Here is a 22,457-nt window from a genome sequence, read left to right as displayed (position 1 = left end):
ATAATGAAGTCAGAGATGAAAACAATAGTTCAGACTCAAGCCCTCAGGTTTAAATTCAGAGGGACTTCAATGACTCCACCAAGGATTATCCTTAATTACAAGGGTCCTAGTAGGCTAGTAGACTCATTTCATCCTAGGATACTTCAAGACTACAAATAGGCCCTGGGAGCGTCTAGAACTGAGAGTAAATATCACAGGTTTATTTTAATCAGCAATGATTCAGTGCTCTGGAAATGAAATTAATAATGAGAATTCTAACAGAAAATTATTTTATCTTTGACTTTGATCACTCATCAGTCAAGAATCATGAAAGGATCTAAAAAGGAAAACGTTAAGTGCAACGAAAATTTAGAATGAGAGAAAGAGTACCTTTATTAAAAAGAAATATAATGGAATCACACACTTCACTTAAATGCAAATTCTTTTACCCTAAAAGAGAAAATAATTTTAATCATCATCTAATTAATATTCCACTCACAGAATATATACCAAGACAAGTTAGGAGACAAATCTGCTGTTGCCTCAAAAGGCCTTAGTACCTTCATTCCTCTTAAAGACATCAGTGTTTTATGGGGCTGAGTGTGATTTTATATGTTCAAATATTTATGTTTTCATCCACACATACAATGATCCCTACACTCAAGCCACCACACATGGTGATTTCATGAAAAAGCTACACATCTCAACAATTAGAGAAAAATATGGTTGTTGGACAATCAGTGTTTTCAATGTTCTATCTCCCAAATTCACTGAAATACTCTACTTGTGTTGGCTACCAGCAACAAGTAGCTGTTCTAAAATCTGAAACATGGAATTACTGGCTTTCTTCAAACAGATTTGTTTTAATGAAGCAATACTACTAAGACTGTCTTTGCTAGTACAGACTTACTCCTATTTATAGCCCCAGAAGTCTACGAGAATCTACAGTACTGCAACAGAACAGAAAACACCAGTTTCATAGAAAATATGGTAGCATTGATTAGCAGCTGACCTAAAGGAAAGCATTCTGGGTAGAATTTTTTATTTCTTAGTTTTGACAAACGTACCACAGTAATGTGAGATGACACTGGGAGAAACAAAGTGGGTGAAGCTACAGGGTACTCTCTGTACTGTCTTTGCAACTTTTCTGTGAATCTGAAATTTTTCAAACTAAATGGCCTTCTTCAGAAATTCCAGGCAGAAAGCACAGCCTATACAAAACCACAAAGAAGGTAAAATGTGACCAATTTGAGAACAAAAGCAGTACAGTATGACTAGATACAATTTCCTTTGAAGGTACAGAGCAAGGGTACAAAAAAGGGGAGTAGTGAAGCAAGTAAGTATCATTTGTGAAGGCATATTATGCATCATGCTAAGAAGAGGGATTTTAATCTGGAGAGGATAAGAAGTTATCACAGATTTCAAATAGAAGTGTGATTAACAGATCCATAAAAGATGAATAGGCAACAGAAGAATAGGATGAGAATAATCATTCAAAATAATACTGGGTCAAATTGATCGGATTTGCTAATGCACTTAAGGGGAACAAAGGAATCCAGAATAATGCAGGGCTCTTAAAACCATAGTAAACACACACTGAGTCTAGAGTAGAACTATGGAATAGAATGTCAAGATTCTGTACATGTTAAGTTCAGAATTTCTACTGGGCATCCAATCCAAATATTCTATTCTAGAATCCAAGAAGGAATATTGTTAGAGCTAGAGATGAACATCTGGGAGTAATCGGAACATAAGTGAAAGGACTAGATGAGATCACCTAGGGTGAGAACTTTTAAGAGAAGGGAGCATTCTCCAACATTTAGAAGTCAAGTAGACCTGAAGCCAACCCACCAGACTAGGAAAGAGCAGCCAGTGAATTTGGGCATAGGGGTGGGAGATGAAGGACAGGCAGGTGTGGTACCAAGGAGAGCCAGGGAAGAAATGCAAGTTAATAAAAACAAGATCCCATATACAACATGCACACAGTAAATAAACACAACATAGACCTTTCTTCCTCTATGCTTTTTTTCCCTTTTCAAAGAACACTAAATAAACACAATTACTAAAGAAATGTTTAGTATCAGCTCTTATAACAAAGTTCATCTAGGATATAGTAAGTGATATTTCTCTTATAAGATCCCACATAAGAGAAATATCTTATAGGAACAAAGGTTCTTAGCCTGAGTGTACATCCAAATCACTTGATTTTTTTTTAAATACAGCAATGACTGGTAGCAAGCCACAGCAATAATTGGTCATGGGTGCAACTCAGGCACCAGGACTTGGACACCCAGTGACACAGTTCATTTAGTAAAGGAAGAACTACCTCTTGATTCTTAGCAGCTTTCCAGATGCCTACTCTTCTCCAACAGTGACCAAATGAATTTTCTTTACTTTTTCTTTTGGGGGGTGGGGGATGGGAATCATTTTCTGTTTTTTAGTATCATGATAATCACTGCAGCTGTTTTCCTTATTTATACTCAAAGTGTACCATATTTGGTCCTTAGAAGTCTCCTAAAAATTGGCTGCCAAGGCTAAGGAACATGAGAACTGCAAATACACAGACACACACAAAGAAAAAGGCAAAGGAGAATTGCAAAGGAGAATTAAAGAAATACATCAGAACAGGGTGTTTAAAAGTTCTGCATTATTACAGTCAGTGTCAGCTGAAAAGCAAGATTCTCACCAAAAATGTGGGTGTGTATTTTGATGGATGTGTTAATTAACTAGATGGAGGGAATGCTTTCACAATTGTATACACATATCAAATCATCACAATGTATAGTTTAAATATCTTACAACTTGATCAATTCTACCTCAAAAAAGCTGAAAAAAAAGTTAAAGATTTTAAAAATTGTCAGCATCAACTACCATTATAAAACAGGTCATAAAGTAACTGAACAAGGAAATTATTTCATCACCCAGCATAATGAATGCTGTAATGTAGTATCACTCACTATGTCCTGTAACGAAATACCAGTATCTGCCTGTAGGCCTATGAGCCATCTATGGTGGTAAGGATGTAAGCGTGTAAGTCTGATTTGGTAAAATTTCTTTTTCCTGTATCAGCAGTTTAGGCTAGATTCTTAATTCCAGGACACCTAAAAAGATTGGCTATTTCATATAACAGGCTTAAAAGAGAGTCTGAGTTTTTCAAGCCCTACTCAATCACAGTGAGAAGTTATTCAAATATCTCAATCACATACAGAAGGAGTCCATCAGGTTAGCTATAGGAGACTAATTACTTAGAGAAAGTTATAATAAATTAAATCAAGGCAATGAAATGACTATACATACTATATTCAAAAGAAAAACAGAAATATTAGAGTAGGGGAAAAATGTGTGTGGAAAGAAAGTAAAACTACTGAGCTTACCTGAAAAGTATGACATAATTTCTAAAATTTATAAATTTAGCCAGACAAACCACTGCCATGTTGGTAATGAGGTAAGGAAAAGGAAATCAAAATAATTACCAAAACATGCTGTATGTAACCAATTTTTCTTTTTTTCAGTTAAGTATTTCTAAGCATGGTGGGTTTGTAGCTGTAATAAAGCTTAACACCAGATAACTAACAAGAAGCAAAACCACAATTAAAGAAAAAAAAAAAGAAGCTTAAAGAATCCCAGAATCCTAGTACTATAAATACATGTGATGCTTTCCAAACCTTTAATAATTAAAATATTTCACTGCGTTTAACAAAACAGCACCAGCAAATTCCCTTTCCCACAAACTCTAAATGTACGTATAAAACAGAGGTATACATACATGACAAAGCGAACAAGGGGGTAGGGACATCTTATCTAGGAATAATCACTGAATTTTAACTATCAAAGATAAATATAAAAACCCTTGGCAAAGAAACCATATTTGCATTTAAGGAGTATGTTTCATTTTACAACACCAAAATTTCATAATGAGCTGACATGATGAATTATTTTCATCTGATACTACCTTATTAAGAAAAATAATTTAAATATTAATTATGCATCGATGACTTTTTTTTCTCCATATCAAGTCAGTCAGATCTCATTGACATCCAGTTTCTAGCCTTTGCCATTAATACTCCGATAGAGACACTTACCATTCAAATCTTTAGACAAGTTGCCCTAGAAGTCATTAAGCAGAAACAGCTTAAATTCAATATATAAAAATCTGTATTAGATGAGCATCAAATGATAGTCATGGAGTATAAACCAAGGAATAAAATAAGTACACATGTAGCCCACTCTGTAGATAGATGATTTGAACAATAGAAAAAGAACATGAAGTTTTGTAAGTAAAATACTGATAAATGTGAATGGGAAGACAGAAAAAATACTTATTTGTACCCCTCATAGCAACACTTAATTCAGACAAAACTCACCAATGGATACTAAAACTTCTCCTAATGGGGAACATATTCCCTGAGACGCAATATTGAAATTCGGCCAATTAATAACCCTACAATGGTCTCTTAACTGTTCAAGCAAAAGTAAGAGTAGCATGTTTCTCACTTAAAAAGCAAAAGCTAGAAATGATTCAACTAAAGTGGAAGGCATGTCAAAAAGCAGATAACAGGCCTCTCATCTCAGAAACAAAGAAGGAGTAGTATCACAACAGATACCACAGAAATACAAAGATTTATTAGAAAATACTATGAAAAACTACATGCCAATAAATTGGATAACCCAGAAGAAATGGACAACTTCCTAGACAAATACAACCTTCCAAAACTGACCCAGGAAGAATAAAAAATCTGAACAGACCAATTACCAGCAATGAAATTGAAATGGTAATAATCAAAACACTCCCAACAAACAAAATTTCAGACCCAGATGGCTTCACAGCTAAATTCTACCAAACATTTAAAGAAGAAATAACAACCATCCTTCTAAAACTATTCCAAAAAGTAGAAGAGGAGGGAACACTTCCAAACTCATTCTAGGCCAGCAGCACTCTAATAAATACACCACACATAAATAAAATTAAAAAACCAGACAAATACACCACAAAAAAAAAAAAAAAGAAAGAAAGAAAATTACAGACCAATATCCCTGATGAACACAGATGCAAAGATCCTCAACAAAATATCAGCAAACCAAATTCAAAAGTATATCAAAAAGATCATCCATCACAACCAAGGGGGATTTATTCAAGGGATGAAAGGATGGTATAATATTCATAAATATATATATCATATACCACATTAACAAACGATAAAAATCACACGATCATCTCAATAGATGCTGAAAAAGCATGTGATAAAATTCAACATCTACTCATGATAAAAACCCTCAACAAAATGGGCATAGAGAGTACATACCTCAACATAATAAAGGCCACATGTAACAAGTGCACAGCTAACATTATACTTTATGGTGAAAAGCTGAAAGGTTTTCCTCTAAGATCAGGAACAAGACAAGGATGCCCACTCTCCCCACTTTTATTCAATATAGTATTGGAGGTCCTAGCCAGAACAGACACCACAAAGAGATAAAAGGCATCCAAACTGGTAAGGAAGAAGTTAAATTGTCACTACCTGTAGATGACATGGTATTATATATAGAAAACCCTAAAGACTCCATGAAAAAACCATTAGAACAACTGGATTCAGCATAGTTGCAGGATACAAAATCAATATGCAGAAATCTGTCCATTCCTATATACTAAGAATGAAATACAAAAAAGAGAAATCAGACAGGGATACCCACTCTCCTCACTGTTATTCAACATAGTACTGGGGGTCCTAGCCACAGCAATTAGACAAAACAAAGAAATACAAGGAATCCAGATTGGTAAAGAAGAAGTTAAACTGTCACTATTTGCAGATGACATGATATTGTACATAAAAAACCCTAAAGACTCCACTCCAAAACTACTAGAACTAATATCGGAATTCAGCAAAGTGGCAGGATACAAAATTAACACAGAAATCTGCGGCTTTTCTATACACTAACAATGATCTAATAGAAAAAGAAATCAGGAAAACAATTCCATTCACAATAGCATCAAAAAGAATAAAATATCTAGGAATAAACCTAACCAAGGAAGTGAAAGACCTATACCCTGAAAACTATAAGATACTCTTAAGAGAAATTAAAGAGGACACTAACAAATGGAAACTCATCTCATGCTCTTGGCTAGGAAGAATTAATACCGTCAAAATGGCCATCCTGCCCAAAGCAATATACAGATTTGATGCAATCCCTATCAAATTACCAACAGCATTCTTCAATGAACTGGAACAAATAGTTCAAAAATTCATATGGAAACACCAAAGACCCCAAATAGCCAAAGCAATCCTGAGAAGGAAGAATAAAGTGGGGGGGGATCTCGATCCCCAACTTCAAGCTCTACTACAAAGCCACAGTAATCAAAACAATTGGGTACTGGCACAAGAACAGAACCACAGACCAGTGGAACAGAATAGAGACTCCAGACATTAACCTAAACACAGATGGCCAATTAATATATGATAAAGGAGCCATGGACATACAATGGGGAAATAGTCTCTTCAACAGATGGTGCTGGCAAAACTGGACAGCTACATGTAAGAGAATGAAACTGGATCACTGTCTAACCCCATACACAAAAGTAAACTCAAAATGGATCAAAGACCTGAATGTAAGTCATAAAACCATAAAACTCTTAGAAAAAAAGATAGGCAAAAATCTCTTGGACATAAATATGACCGACTTCTTCATGAACCTATCTCCCCAGGCAAGGGAAACAAAAGCAAAAATGAACAAATGGGACTATGTCAAGTTAAAAAGCCTCTGTACACCATCAATAGAACAAAAAGGTACCCTACAGTATGGGAGAACATATTCATAAATGACAGATCTGATAAAGGGTTGACATCCAAAATATATAAAGAGCTCACACACCTCAACAAACAGAAAGCAAATAATCCAATTAAAAAATGGGCAGAGGAGCTGAACAGACAGTTCTCCAAAGGAGAAATTCAGATGGCCAACAGACACATAAAAAGATGCTCCACATCACTAGTCATCAGAGAAATGCAAATTAAAACCACAATGAGATATCACCTCACACCAGTAAGGATCACTACCATCCGAAAGACAAACAACAACAAATGTTGGCAAGGTTGTGGAGAAAGGGGAACCCTCCTACACTGCTGGTGGGAATGTAAATTAGTTCAACCATTGTGTAAAGCAGTATGGAGGTTCCTCAAAATGCTCAAAATAGACTTACCATTTGACCCAGGAATTCCACTTCTAGGAATTTACCCTAAGAACGCAGCACTCCAGTTTGAAAAAGACAGATGCACCCCTATGTTTATCACAGCACTATTTACAATAGCCAAGAAATGGAAGCAACCTAGGTGTCCATCAGTAGATGAATGGATAAAGAAGTGGTACATATACACAATGGAATATTACTCAGCCATAAGAAGAAAACAAATCCTACCATTTGCAACCACATGGATGGAGCTAGAGAGTATTATGCTCAGTGAAATAAGCCAGGCGGAGAAAGACAAGTACCAAATGATTTCACTCATATGTGGAGTATAAGAACAAAGGAAAAACTGAAGGAACAAAACAGCAGCAGAATCACAGAACCCAAGAATGGACTAACAGTAACCAAAGGGAAAGGGACTGGGGAGGATTGCTGGGAAGGGAGGGATATGGGTGGGGAAAAAGAAAGGAGGCATTACGATTAGCATATATAATGGGGAGGGGGCATGGGGAGGGCTGCGCAACACAGAGAAGACAAGTAGTGATTCTACAGCATCTTACTACGCTGATGGACAGTGACTGTAATGGGGTTTGTGGGGGGGACTTGGTGAAGGGGGGAGCCTAGTAAACATAATGTTCTTTATGTAATTGCAGATTAATGATAACAAAATTTTTTTAAAAAAGAGAGAAATCAGGAAAGCAACTCCATTTACAATGACATCAAAAAGAATAAAACACCTAGGAATAAACCTAACAAGGTCAAAGACCTTTACTCTGAAAATTATATATGACACTCATGAAACAAATCAAAGAAATAAGTGGAAATCTATCCCTTGATCATGGGATAGGAAGAATAATATTCTCAAAATGTCCATCCTGCCTAAAGCCAATTTACAGATTCAATGCAATCCCTATCAAAATACCAACAGCATTTCTCAATGAACTAGAACAAATAGTTCTAAAATTCATATGGAACCACCAAAGACTCCGAATGGCCAAAGCAATCCTGAGAAAGAAGAATAAAGCCAGGTGGATTACACCCCCTGACTTCAAGCTCTACTACAAAGCTACAGTAATCAAATCAAGATGGTACTGGCATAAAAACAGACCCATAGATCAGTGGAACAGAATAGAAAGGCCAGATATAAACCCACACATATATGGGGCCAATTAATATATGATAAAGGAACCATTAATATACAATGGGGAAAAGACAGCCTCTTCAATACCTGGTGTTGGGAAAACTGGGCAGCTACATTTAAGAGAATGAAACTGGATTACCGCCTACCTCCATACACAAAATTAAATTTGAAATGGATCAAAGACCTGCATTTAAGACATGACACCATAGAACTCTTACAAGAAAATGTAGGCAAAAATCTCTTGAACATAAATATGAGCAATTTTTCCTGCACATATCTCCTTGGGCAAGGGAAACAAAATAAAAAATGAGTTAAGTGGGACTCCATCAAACTAAAAAGCTTCTTTACAGCAAAGTACACCATCATCATAACAAAAAAGCATCCCACAGTATAGGAGAATATATTTGTAAATGATTTATCCAGAAACAGGTTAACATCCAAAATATATAAAGAGCCTCAACAACAAAGAAACAAATAACCCAATTAAAAAATTGGTGGAGGAGCTGAACAGACATTTCTCCAAAGAAGAAATACAGATGGCCAACAGGCACATGAAAAGATCTTCCACATCCCTAATCACCAGGGAAATGTACAGCAAAATCATAATGCGATACCAACTAACACCAGTCAGAATGGCCACTATCCAAAAGACAAGAAATAACAAGTGTTGATGAGGATATGCAGAAAAGGGACCCCTTTTCTCTGTTGGAGGACCCCTACAACTGTTGGAGGGAATGTAAACTGGTGCAGCCACTGTGGAAAGCAGTATGAAGATTCTTCAAAAATTTAAAAACAGAAATACCATTCTACCCAGCAATTCCACTCCTGGCAATTTACCTGAAGAAAACAAAATTCCAGATCCAAAAAGATATATGCACCCTTTGTTTATTGCTGCATTATTTAAGACAGGCAAGATCTGGAAGCAACTTAAGTGTCCATCAACAGATGAATGGATAAAAAAGATGTGGTAAATATACCCACTGGAAAATTATTCAGCCATAAAAAGAAAAATCCTGCTATTGTATCAACATGGATGGATCTAGAGGGTATTATGCTCAGTGAAATAAGGCAGGTGGAGAAAGACAAATGTCCCATAAATTCACTTACTTGTGGAATACAAAAACAAAGCGAAACAGAAGGACCAAAACAGCACTAGACTCACAGACACTAAGAAGGGACTGGTGGTGACCACGGAGGGAAGGGTGGGATGGTGGAGTAAGTGGGAAGGGAGGATAAGGGGGATAATGGGACACAAAAATTCTCAATCATAATGTAGGCTGGTCATGGGGATAGTGTTACAGCATGGAGAATGCAGCCAAGGTTCTGCAACATCTTTCTATGTTGACAAAGATAGTAACTGCACTAGTGGGGATAAGGATTTAATAATACCGTTGAAGCACTGTGCTGTATACCTGAAATGAAAATAAGACGGTGCATCAATTAAAAAAAAGAAAAAAGTCTGTGGTGGGGGTGGTAGTGCAAGGACATGAGCAAGGGAATAAATGAAATTAATCTGGCCACAACTGTTGAAGCCAGGTGATACAAAGGAAGTCATTATATTTCTGATTTTACATGTTTCGAATTTTCTGTAATAAAATATTTTAAACACACAAAGGAGACAGGAAAAAAACAGCAGTGTAGGAAGACAAGGCAAAAACCTCCTCACGAAGTCCCATAGAACATGAAAACACAGTAAATACAACTAGGCCTAAAGTCAACCTGAAGACTGCAGAACTGCTCACCTACATCTGGGGTAGAAGTAAAGACCCTACAGAAAAGAGTGAGGTGACAAAGCCACGAGCCAGTAAGATTCAAGCCCTCCCCTGGCCCCGGCTCACAGGTGGTGAGGAAGAGGAACAAACAAGGGAGGGAGTAGAAACCCAGGACCTGGAACACCTGGCCCTGGAGATCTGCTCCGGGAACACAAGCCCACATTGCATGGTGCCCTGGTGATTGGTGGGACTGGGCAATAGAGACGGGCAGAAGAGTCGGGGAGGCTGATCCCAGCCACCTGTGGAGAACAGGCACGCTCTACCGGCCCCTCTAAGAAAGAAAGCAGAGAGGGCAGTTTGAAAGACTTTCCAGCAGAGAGAGAGGCGCCAGAAGAGCAAGGATTGCACAAGGCTCTTTGTTTAGGAGATAGGTTAGGTGGACAATACCTCCCAAGCCTGCCCTCAGCCCAGAAGGTTGGGAGCCCTCAGGGGCTTCAGACACCCCATCCCTTTCTCCGGCAACACAGCCTAGAGTCTCCTCACAGTGACGCGCAGCCTGCCCGGCAGTGAAATCAAGCTTTACACCCAAGTAAGAAGGGGGAGACCCCCAGCCTGCTCAACCCTACTTTGAGCCAGCTGGGAGCTGAGTGCAAGAACCAGACACAGGAGCTCTTTCCTCCTGGCAGGCACCAGTCCTGTACGCCAGCACCCCCACCATCACAGCAGGCCCGAACAGCAGCTCCAGTGAGTAGTCTCCCCCACCCATGTTCAGTTGACAGCCCACAAAGCCTACCTGAAATCTGAACACCATGAGCGAGACAGACCCTCTGCACACACCCACGCAGGCCAACAGCTGGGGTTCCCACACAGGAAACTGGCCTTCTGGGCATTAGATGGCACCTCCTACACAAATCTATTATCCCACAGGAAAACACTAAAAATAAAAATGAAAAGACAGAGGAATCTGGTCCAAACAAAAATTCAAGAAAAAATACCAGAAAGAGGACTTGGTGAAAATGAAATCACCAATCTCCTTGATAAAGATTTCAAAAGTAATCGACATGCTCATGGACTTACAGAAAAATATTCAAGATCTCAGGGGGGACTTCAACAAAGACACAGAAAATTTGAAAAATACAGTACCTCAAATGAAACAGACAATGGAGGGATTTAAAAGTAGATTAGATGAGGTAGAGAGAGTAAATGAAACAAATTAGAGTACAGGAAAACAAAGAGGCTGAGGAACAGAGTAGAAGGGTCTCTATGAATGAAAGAATAATGAGAGCTGTGTGACCAATCCAAACGGAACAATATTCGCATCATAGGGGTACCAGAAGAAGAAGAGAGAGACAAAGGGATAGAAAGTCTGAGGAAATAACTGTTGAAAACTTCCCCAATCTGGCAACGGAAATAATCACACAGGTCATGGAAGTACAGAGATCACCCAACACAAGGAGCCCTAGAGGAAGACAACACAAAAACATACAATAATTAAAATGGCAAAGATCAAGGACAAGGAGAAAGTACTGAAAGCAGCCATAGAGAGAAAAAAGATTACTTATAAAGGAAAGCCCATCAGGCTATCAGCAGACTTCTCAGCAGATACCTTACAGGCCAGAAGGGAGTGGCATGATGTATTTAATACAATGAAACAGAAGGCCTCCAACCAAGAATACTCTACCCAGCAAGATTACCATTTAAATTTGAAGCAGAGATTAAATAATTTCCAGATATGCAAAAGCTGAGGGAATTCACCACCACCAAACCATTTCTCCAAGATATCTTAAAGAGACTTCTCTAAATGGGAATGCTCCTAAGGCTAAATAGCTGTCACCAAAGAAAATAAACCCACAATAAAGGTAGTAGACCAATTAATTACTATGCAAATACAGAATTAAATCAACTACTCACAAAGTTAGTCAAGGGATACACAGAGTACAGAATATGACACCTAATATACAAAGAGTGGAGGAGGGGGAGGAAGAAGGGGAGGGGGAAAAAGAACCTTTAGATTGTGTTTGAAATAGAGTAATAAGTGAATTACGTTAGACTGTTAGATAGTAAGGAAGCTGCCCTTGAACCTTTGGTAACCACAAATGTAAAGCCTACAAAGCCAGTATCTATCAATCAATAATCACCCTAAATGTAAATAAACTGAATGCACCAATCAAAAGACAGAGACTTACAGAATGGATAAAAAAACAAGACCCATCTACATGCCGCCTACAAGGGACTCACTTCAAACCCAAAGACATACACAGACTAAAAGTGAAGGGATGGAAAAAGATATTTCATGCAAATAATAGGGAGAAAAAAGCAGGAGTAGCAGCTACATGTAAGAGAATAAAACTGGATTATTGTCTTAACTCCATAAACAAAAGTAAATACAAAATGGATCAAAGACCTGAATGTAAGTTATGAAGCCATAAACTCTTAGAAGAAAACATAGGCAAAAATCTCTTGAATATAAACATGTGTAACTTTTTCCTGAATGCATCTCCTAGGGCAAGGGTAACAAAATAAAGAACAAGTGGGACTACATCAACTAAAAAGCTTCTTTACAACAAGACACCATCGACAGAACAAAAAGACACTGTACAATACTGGAGAATATATTCTTAAACGACTTAACCAATAAGGAATTAACATCCAAAATATATAAAGAACTCACACACCTTAACACCCAAAATACATGGTAACTCAATTAAAAAATGGATAGAGGATCTGAACAGACACTTCTCCGAAGAATTCAGATGGCCAACAGGCACATGAAAAGATGCTCCACATCACTGATCATCAGGGAAATGCAAATTAAAGCCACAATGAGGTATCACCTCACACCAGTTAGGATGACCAACATCCAAAAGACAGGAAACAACAAATGCTGGTGAGGATGTAGATAAAGGGAAACCCACCCACAATGTTGGTGGGAATGTAAATTAGTTCAACCATTGTGGAAAGCAATATGGAAGTGCCTCAAGAAACTAAAAACAGAAATACCATTTGACCCAGGAATTCCACTCCTAGGAATTTACCCAAAGAAAACAAGATCCCTGAATTCAAAAAGACATATGCACCCCTATGTTTATCGCAACACTATTTACAATAGGCAAGATATGGAAACAACCTAAGTGTCCATCAATAGATTAAGGAATAAAGAAGATATGGTACATATATACAATGGATTATTCAGCCATAAACAGAAAAGAAATCCTACCATTTGTAATATAATGGATGGAGCTAGAGGGTATTTTGCTCAGTGAAATAAGCCATGTGGAGAAAGACAATGACTGTACTCATTTGTGGAGTATAAAAACAAAGCAAAACTGAAGGAACAAAATAGCAGCAGATGCACACACTCCAAGGGACTAGTGGTTACCAAAGGGAAAGAGTCGGGGAGGGAAGTTAGGGAGGCAGAAAGAAGGGGATTAAGGGACATTATAACTAGCAGTCACAATATAGGTAGGTCACAGGGAAGGCAGTACAGCACAGAGAAGACAAGTAATGACTCTAGCATCTTACTATACTAATAGACAGTGACTGCAATGGAGGGGTGAGGACTTGATAATATGGGTGAATGTTGAAACAACAATGTTGTTCATGTGAAACCTTCATTAAGGTTCTATCAATGATACTTTAATAAAAAATAAAAATAAAACACACATACAATACCAAAAGGGAGCAGTTAGGGGGAGGAAAGTAAGGGGCACAATAATTCACAATCACAATATAGGTTGATCACAGGGATTGCAGTACAGCATGGCAAATACAGTTACTGATTCTGTAACATCTTACTACGCTGAAAACCAGTGACTGCACTAGAAGGGGTGAGGGCTTAATATGGATGAATATTGAACCACTCTTGTGTATTTGAAACTATCATAGGATTGCATATCAATGATACTTTAATTTTAAAAATTCATACCCTTAACTTCTGTCTTTTAAAGACAATTTGTTTCCCCATCTCCAATGGGAATCTTTCTAAAAGTATTTGGGGGGAGGGGGGGGGTGGAATCCATTTGTACAGGCTCTGAAATTAATCTGCACATATAATCAGCCAGCAATAGAACTGTTGCCTTAAAGAAAAATATATGGAAGTATACACAAGAAAAGTAACTGATTATTTTACTTTAAGAAGAATAATCTCCTACATTTATTGGATATATTCCATACAATCTATGAGGTAACTACTATTATCAGCTCTCCAGAGAACTTATATTTTCATTTTCAACATCCTGTACCTGATAACAGAAAGTTTAAAAAGCTATCCCAGATCGTACACTTCCATTAAATGTCTAGGCCAGAATCTGTAGTGAACTACAGAAAAGACTACAGTGCTAAAGTTGTAAGACCCAAATGCCAAGAGAAAGCTCAATGAGACCATTTATTTTAAAAAGAATAAAGAAAGAAAAAGAAATCCAAATGGTTAAACATGAAAAGATGCCTAATTTCACTCATAATGAAAGAAAGGATATTAAAACTACATTTGAATACAATTTCTCATCTATTAGATTGGCAAAAATCCAGAAGGTTGACACCTTCTTAGCAAGGCTGCAGGGAAGGCAGATGCTCTAACACTGATGATGGGCACAACCCCTAGGAAGGGCAATTTGGCAGTACTTATCAAAATCACTAAAGCTTATATAGCCTTTGACCCACATACTCTTACCATTTGGGGGAATTTTTCCTACATTTTTAATTATACATGTAAAAAATAACATGTTAAAAGATTCATCCCTGCAACACTATTTGTAATAGCAAAAAGACTAGGAACAACCCAAGAATCTATACAAGTTTGGTAAAATAAGCTACTACAGCCACACAGTGGAATACTATAATGCTGTTAAAAAGGGGTGGCAGAGAATATTCTCTATGAACTGATATGAAAATATCTTTAGTATAAAGTATGTTAAAAAAGCAAGATACACATACCCACAAAATTTTAATCTTAAAACACAACACTTTTAATCTCTATGGTATATGTCTTCCGTAATTAGAAATCAAAGTATTTTAGTTTTTAATAAATGAAAAATGTAATAGAAACTTGCTTTTTATATAGATTTTCCTGAATACATCTATTTGACACAGTAATTTATAATTAAGCTCAGTAATATGACCTCACAAATGAGTAAAGGAATCAAATCCTTTAATTTTCTACAATATCATTTTCTCATATAATCAGTGTTATTTGCTAATAAAATGGCTGAATTATATTTTTCATAAAGCTATAACATATAATGTCATACTGGTTAGCCAGAGACGGGTAAGATTCCTCAAGGGAGGAACAACCTAAGACAGGCACAGTCGCAGGGGGGTCATCAGGTGAGAAATTGGGGATCAACAGAGGTGAGGCTTAGAACCTCACCCCCCGTACTGAGAGAAATCTTCTGCATACGTGGATGTTTTATTGCCCTTGTTTAGCTTGGATTAACACATAGTCTACAGGCACACACCTGATCATCTACATTTGCTCTCTTACAACACTAAACTATGTTTTCTACCTTGATCTTGTATCTACCTACAACTTCAGCATTTTATTAAAAATAATAATAATAAAGGGAGAAATGTGGTATCCACATATAAATCAAGTATAAAAATCAAATGAGTATTCATATCTGAACTGACTGTTTATAGTTCATAATGCATGAGCAAAACCTAGTTTCTGTGATGACTGCCCTTGTACTGTTCACCATGTAACTTATTCACTATGTAAGAATTTGTTCTCCATGTAAGAACTTGTTTGTTATGCTTCAGAAGATTGAAGACTGATGAAAATTAGGCTTGGGGTGGAGTAATGATTGTGCATTGAGCACTGACTCCCCTATACAGAATTTTATTGTTGTTAACAACCATTTGATCAATAAATATGAGAGATAGCCTCACAAAAAAAAAAAAAAAAAAGTACACACTTCCAATTGTAAAATAAATAAGTAACCAGGATGTAATGTATAGCAAAAGGAATATAGTCAAGATACTGTTAACAGCTTGGTATGGTGATAGCTGGTACCTAGAATTGTCATGTATATAAATGTTGAATCACTATGTTGTACACCTGAAACTAATGTAATGTAATACTGTGTGTCAACTACCCTTCAATAAAAAATAATTATCTACCAAAAAAAAAAAAACATATAATGTCATAAAGCTGTGACAGTGAGAACATAAGCACAGCACAAGCTATTAATAAGAGCCACCAGTTTTAAAGACAAGCATTTAAGTCATTGGTGTGCCCACTAGCTATTTTCAAGACCCTCTCCCTCACAATATTTTTGTTCTTCAAATTTTAAAAATCGGATTAAATTATCTTTAATTCCATCTGTATTTTTTAAATTCCATACACCTACAGGAATGTTAAAACAAATGGTTCCTTCATACATTTTTAGAAGAACAAAAGTGTGCCTATTAAGAAACATGCCAATTTAAGTTGAAGTTAAAGAAACGTCACATTTACTTACCTTGAAAGGTTTGTCTCCACTGTGTGTCAGCATATGCCTCTGTAACCAACTCTGACTGGTTGATGGAGTGTTATATACTTTACATCCTTTCCATAAGCAAACAAACACCTGTTAAAAAAAGAGCCATGACTTTCATCACTTATTTCAACAGTTTTACTCCTTCTAAGTTCAAATGAACATGTTGCAAATCTTCAACTGACAAAAAGAGCCATTTACTGCGTGAATCAGTTAAAATACCTAATGTAGTTAATTTTCTGAACTTCCAGTATGAGGCAGAGTTTTTAAGCCTTCTCCCCTTAAACTGCTGTCCAATCCCTCAGTAAGGACCTGGCAACACCAATCCGAAAGTGTCATTTAGAAGGAAATATACAGACCACTAGCAATATATCCCTAGGAACTAGGACTATGAACTATTATTTCCATTTTCATATTTACTGCATGAGGAACCAAGCTTGAATTAATTATAATATCAGGAAAATAGCTATAAAGAAGCAAGGAAAATAAATCAAAATAGTCAAATGCTAATTGTGGATACTGAAAGTTTCATCTTCAAAGAATGAGTAAATCAAATTATCAAGTTATAATTTTTCTTCAATAATTTCCAGTTATCTTGATAATCAAACAAAATCTACTAAAATGTTAAATTAGTATCACTGCAAATGGGCATGAGCTACTTGACCATCACGACAGTTTTACATTCTTAGGTTCAGGAAACCGAGTATAACTGTGTTAGCAAAGTATCAATCCAACAATTAACAATCTAATAATCATATTCCTACTAATGCTATACCAACTCTCTAGTTATATTTCCACCATACTGAACAATGAAAACTGCTCCCTAAAATTAGTAAAAGAAGTATGAATCTATTAATCATTACCTTCAAAAAACCCTTTATAGGATCGTCTTTTCTAAGAACAATTACAGAGTCACACCTTGAAAGCCATGATGTACTACATACAGAATAGAACAAAGACACATACAGAATTGAGAAAACAATCATTAAACAGTCTAAAAATTTTTCAGTCTAGAAAAGTCTAAAGTCTAAAATAACTGAGATCAATATTTTCACAAAACCAAAACCATTTTATATTAGATCTCTAAGGAAGCAATTGCTATTTGTTTGATGTGACTGTTTAGAGAATGTTACTGCATATCCTGATTCTACAACAGATTTGTGAGTTTGTTAGTTAAGCAGATATACAAGTCATAACATTTCCTTCTGCATATTTAAAATTCCTGACCCTACTATATACATTTATAAAATGATTCCTTAAGTTCCCAGATTTAAAAGCTACTTTTTTTAAAAGAACCCCAAAAAAGAACAAGTTTTTTTTAAGCTATACCTGTATGCCGTGGAAATTAATTCAATGTTTGATAATCACATACAGATAATCTGTGCTATCAATGTCCCAACTCAAGACTACTAGACTCTCAAGAGTCTTAAACTTTCAATCCAAGTAATAAACAGCAAATAGAAGTTGGTTTAAAACTCTCCCACAAGTCATACCACATAAACAGAAATGCCTTAAAGCAAAGTATTTGGGAGAACAAAATTTGATTTATGTAATAATTTTTGTAACACTGAAGAATTTAATTCTCCTAACTCTTAAGTGACCCATTTGCTGAGTTACTTTCAAAAGACAACCAGATACTCAAACACTGCCCCTACCTAACATTACCTAAGCACTACAGGACAGAAACAATCTCTGGCTTCTAATTTTTTTCCTATGAAAAACATGAATATGGAAGAAATGAAAGACCCTTTAATTCCATCAGATAATAGCCTTAACTGTGAGTAGATATACATACAGTCTAGACTCCAGATGGAATAATGTCTAGTAACACTATTAGGGCAACACCTTCAAGTTCAAAGAAAAACCATAAACTTCAGCCTAGTGAATTTTATAGGAAATGAAATAGGTGTAAACAGGCCAAAACTAACTATGTTTAGCCATATGTGGGTAAAATGTTTGTGAACTATCTGAGAGATAATTTGGGGGGAGGAAGCATTAAACTTACACAACGATAGTCTTGATACAGAAATGGGCACTAAAAATGCACATCAAAGATCCACAAAAACCACAAAACTGTTTAAAAGCTAGATTTCCTTTCCTAATCTATATTTGGAAGATCCTCTGATAGAAGAGGTAGTCCAAAATCTGACAAAAGGATCTTTGTTCAGACTTTTTAGATGCACAGTACATGAAAAATAGTTTATACTCTATTTTTAGGAACTTTCTCATTGTAAAAATTAACCCTGAAAAACCAAGCATAATAGGAATTCAACCCAAATATGAAAGGTATTTTTCAAGAACAAAATATGTCAATAATTCCTCTATACTACCTTAAAATGAATTAAGGCCTAGCTTTATTAATTAGAATACCAGTGTATTTATCTGAACGTAGGCATGGTCTACACCTACTGTGTCTGTGTGACGGTACAGATAAAGACAAATGCACTTACACTTATATGGTCATTAACATCTTACACTTTTTGAAGTACACAGATGAATCCATCAAAACTTTCTGTGAGTAAATGTAAAATTCATTGCAGTAGAATATAAGTCAACCTGATAGTGAAAGCGTGCACAAGGAAAACTCAGTAATTATTAGTAAGGTAAATTAAAATTAGCTAAATATATTATAAATACAGAGCTGGTAAGCAGTATAATTTTACATGTTCAAAGTGAGGGGAGCCTAGCTTTACTAAGGATGAGATTCCTTTTGCAGTAAAATGTACAAAAAAAATTTTACATAAAGCAAGTTATACAACATCTAAAGTCAGGAAGGGGTTAGATGGATATTTCATGGTTTGTTGGCGCTCTTAGGGAAAAACCAGCTCATTCTTTAACAAAATAAAAGCATACGAGAAGCAAAATATTTTTATAACTATTTTGTCTCACGTCATTCTGTGCTTTCAAGATCTGTCTAAAATGACAACTATAATTTTGCATCCTATTATTTTTAGCCACATTAAATGTATTAACATTTTCAATTTCCTCTGTTAAAAGATATTTTATAAAACAGAGGACAGAAATAATAAACACTCAAATTACAAGAATAAAATATTTCTCATTTAATTACAAAAGATATAACCAATTTCAGGTTGTGTTCAGGAAATACCAGATTGGCAATCAAAACTCAAAGTGACCTGCGAAGATTGATTTAACTTCCGAGCAGCATTCCAATTTAACCCTGAGAGTCTACAAATATCATGTTAACTATCATACAAAGGTAAATGGCCTCGTTTAAATCTCTGACTAATAATTCCCAGATCTCCTTCTGGCTCTCTCTCTCTTCAAACATACCAACGAACATATACAGAAACAAACTTAATGAAGTGAAACATGTAAATAAGTCCTGTGTCAAGAAACATGAACAGATTTCTTTCTGGCAACCATTTTTAAAGTGGGGAACAGTTAAAACAGAAAGAACAGAACACTAATGGATGTTACAGACCCACTGAAATCCTGTAAGATGAAGTTCCCTGCCTACCAAGACTTAGGTGTATATTAAGAGGACACTGGAATTTTACATCTGATTAGTAAAACAGCTCAATACAGCTTTTGAAATCTAGTTGTGTACAGACATATGGACCCAAGAACACAATTCTACTGTAGTTAACATAAAAGGTTTAAGAAAAAAAATTTTTTTTTGCTTATTTGTCTTTTTTTAAACAGGAAAAAGCACTCTCTAGCCTTCTTGGAAAAGTTATATTCATTATTTGGTGTTTTATGGTTATTTTTTTAATGCAGAATAAAGTATCCACCCACTTTGATATATGAGTAAGTCAGGAAAAACTAAACTCCTCTTGATCTCAAGTCCATGTGACATCGCAACATAAACAGCTTAAAGGAGGGAAAATAAATTTCTAAGTGGTTATGCGATGGTTTTAGTAATTGCAGTAAATTGCTCCAGAAAAATTGTCTTTCAATAATTAGAAGCATAAAATAGTCCTGAGCTACTAATTTATTCCTCATTAATTTCTGTTCTATTATGACACTTTAACACTTTGGAGAAAAGAAATATGAAACCTTTAAACATTTATGTATCAAAATCAATTGTTCCCCACTTACATGAGGTATCTATAATAGTCAAATTTAGAAAGACAGAAAGTAGAATAGTGGTTACCAGGAACTTGGGGAAGGGAGGAATAGGGAAATATTGTTTAATGGGTAGATTTCAGTTTGGGATAAGGAATCAGGTTCTGGAAATGGACAGTGGTGATGGCTGCACAACTGTGTGACTGTGCTTAATGCCACTGAACTGTACACTTAAAAAGTTAAAAGTTATTTTGAAGTTCCTTTCAAAGAGGACTTTTTTTAAAAAAAATCAAACATCCCAACTAACATAAAGCACAAAATCAGATCAGTATTTCCTATTTTATACAGTACCATACAGTTTTCAAATTCTTACTCATCCTTCATTCTGAAAGTTTAGTCTATATAACGATGTCAGGTATAGAGAAATAATCTGTTTTCTACACTTCTCTGATACTTTACATTTGTAGTTTAACAATTAGTGACTTCCTGAGATCAGGACTCCTGTCTGTGGTCAAAGTAGCATCACTCTTAAAATTAACCAGAGAATCTTATTTGTAATGAAGTAATTTTATGAATAAGGGTTCAAGAAGTAACACTGGGGGAGCTTTCATTTCAGTAAGTTTATACTTACTGTACAAATACCAAGAATTCATTCCTAGCTCTGCAAAATGAGTAAGATACATGCAGTTGCAGTGATTATATGACACATTCAGTCTGTACCTCCATTTGTTCTACAAATTTGTTAGGAGCTAAAAACATTCTCATAAAAATGTGTGCCAACTCAACCTTTATCCTCCCACACCTACAAAGAGGGGCCAGCGATCTTCCACCTAGCTCACAATCCCTTATATAGGTGGTAAGTCAAGTGACTAAAAAGCATCATGCCACTGCTCAAAAAAATACTTTAGTAATATATCAAGTGACATCAAGCACTGGCTCCCAAAAGGCAAATGTGTAATGACCAGGAAACCAACTTGGTTAAAAGACAGTTTACACTAAAAATGTGATATATGTGAGAAGGGAAAAAAAAGACTGTTACCAAGGCAAACAAAACAGAAACAGACTCATAGACACAGAGAAGAAACTGGTTGTTGCCATGGGGGAGGGGCTGTGGGGGGTAAAATAGGTGAAGGGGATAAAGAGGCACAAAATTCCAATTATAATATAAATTAGTCATGGGGATGAACATACAGCACAGGGAATATAGTCAATAATACTATAATATCTTTGTATATTGACAGAAGGTAATTACACTTATCGTGGCAAGCATTTAAAAATGTAGGTTACTGTCAAATCACTACATTGTATACCTGAAACCAAGAATATATATTGACTATACCTCAATTTAAAAAAAGAAAACAAGACAAGACTGTTACCAAAGTAGCCCAACTACTGAGCTGCTAGGTTATGCAGTGAAAATACCGTATGGTAGGCACAGTTCTCACTACCTACTATCTACCTTGACACCATATATATTTCAAATAACAATAAGACAAATATTTACTTATCAAGTTTATATAATCAAAAGATTGCTGACATATTTTAACACATTGTGACAATGCCAAAATTTCTTAAAAGAAGTTTCAAATGCAACAACTCTGGTTAAAATTGTGCTTATCTGTTTGCATGTTAAAAAAGATTTAATAATATAATGTAATTATCAATACAACCCTGGAAACACTTAACCACTCACTTAAACCATGATGACTTTAACTATTTAAGTATCAATATATACCTAAATAGTGATAGAATACTGATAGAAAATGTGTGGCCTAATAAATTTCCTGTGCTTACAGTATGACAATTTCTGGAAAACATACTAAGTGTGATAACTATTCAAAACAAACATAAAGTTGAAAAAAATTATTATAAATAATATTTGACTCCATTACACTTTGATTCTAATTTGCTTAGCTCTTTATTCACTATCCAATAGAAATCCCAAG

At 35.8% G+C, this 22,457-nt stretch overlaps 1 protein-coding gene across 2 annotated transcripts in view; it reads right to left on the bottom strand.

Annotated features, from left to right (window-relative positions):
- Nucleotides 1-22,457, bottom strand: part of AEBP2 (AE binding protein 2) — a 136,768-nt gene that overhangs the window by 94,774 nt on the left and 19,537 nt on the right. For both annotated transcript variants that reach the window (XM_057491931.1, XM_036889441.2), the window contains exon 3: nt 16,468-16,575. In XM_057491931.1, the coding sequence (XP_057347914.1) occupies nt 16,468-16,575 (108 nt within the window). The remainder of the gene's footprint in view (nt 1-16,467; nt 16,576-22,457) is intronic.

The sequence above is a fragment of the Manis pentadactyla genome, chromosome 14 (assembly GCF_030020395.1).
Source record: "Manis pentadactyla isolate mManPen7 chromosome 14, mManPen7.hap1, whole genome shotgun sequence".
Lineage (NCBI taxonomy): Eukaryota > Metazoa > Chordata > Mammalia > Pholidota > Manidae > Manis > Manis pentadactyla.
The sequence above is the reverse complement of the archived record's forward strand: the minus strand, read 5'-3'. Positions and strand labels throughout refer to the sequence as shown.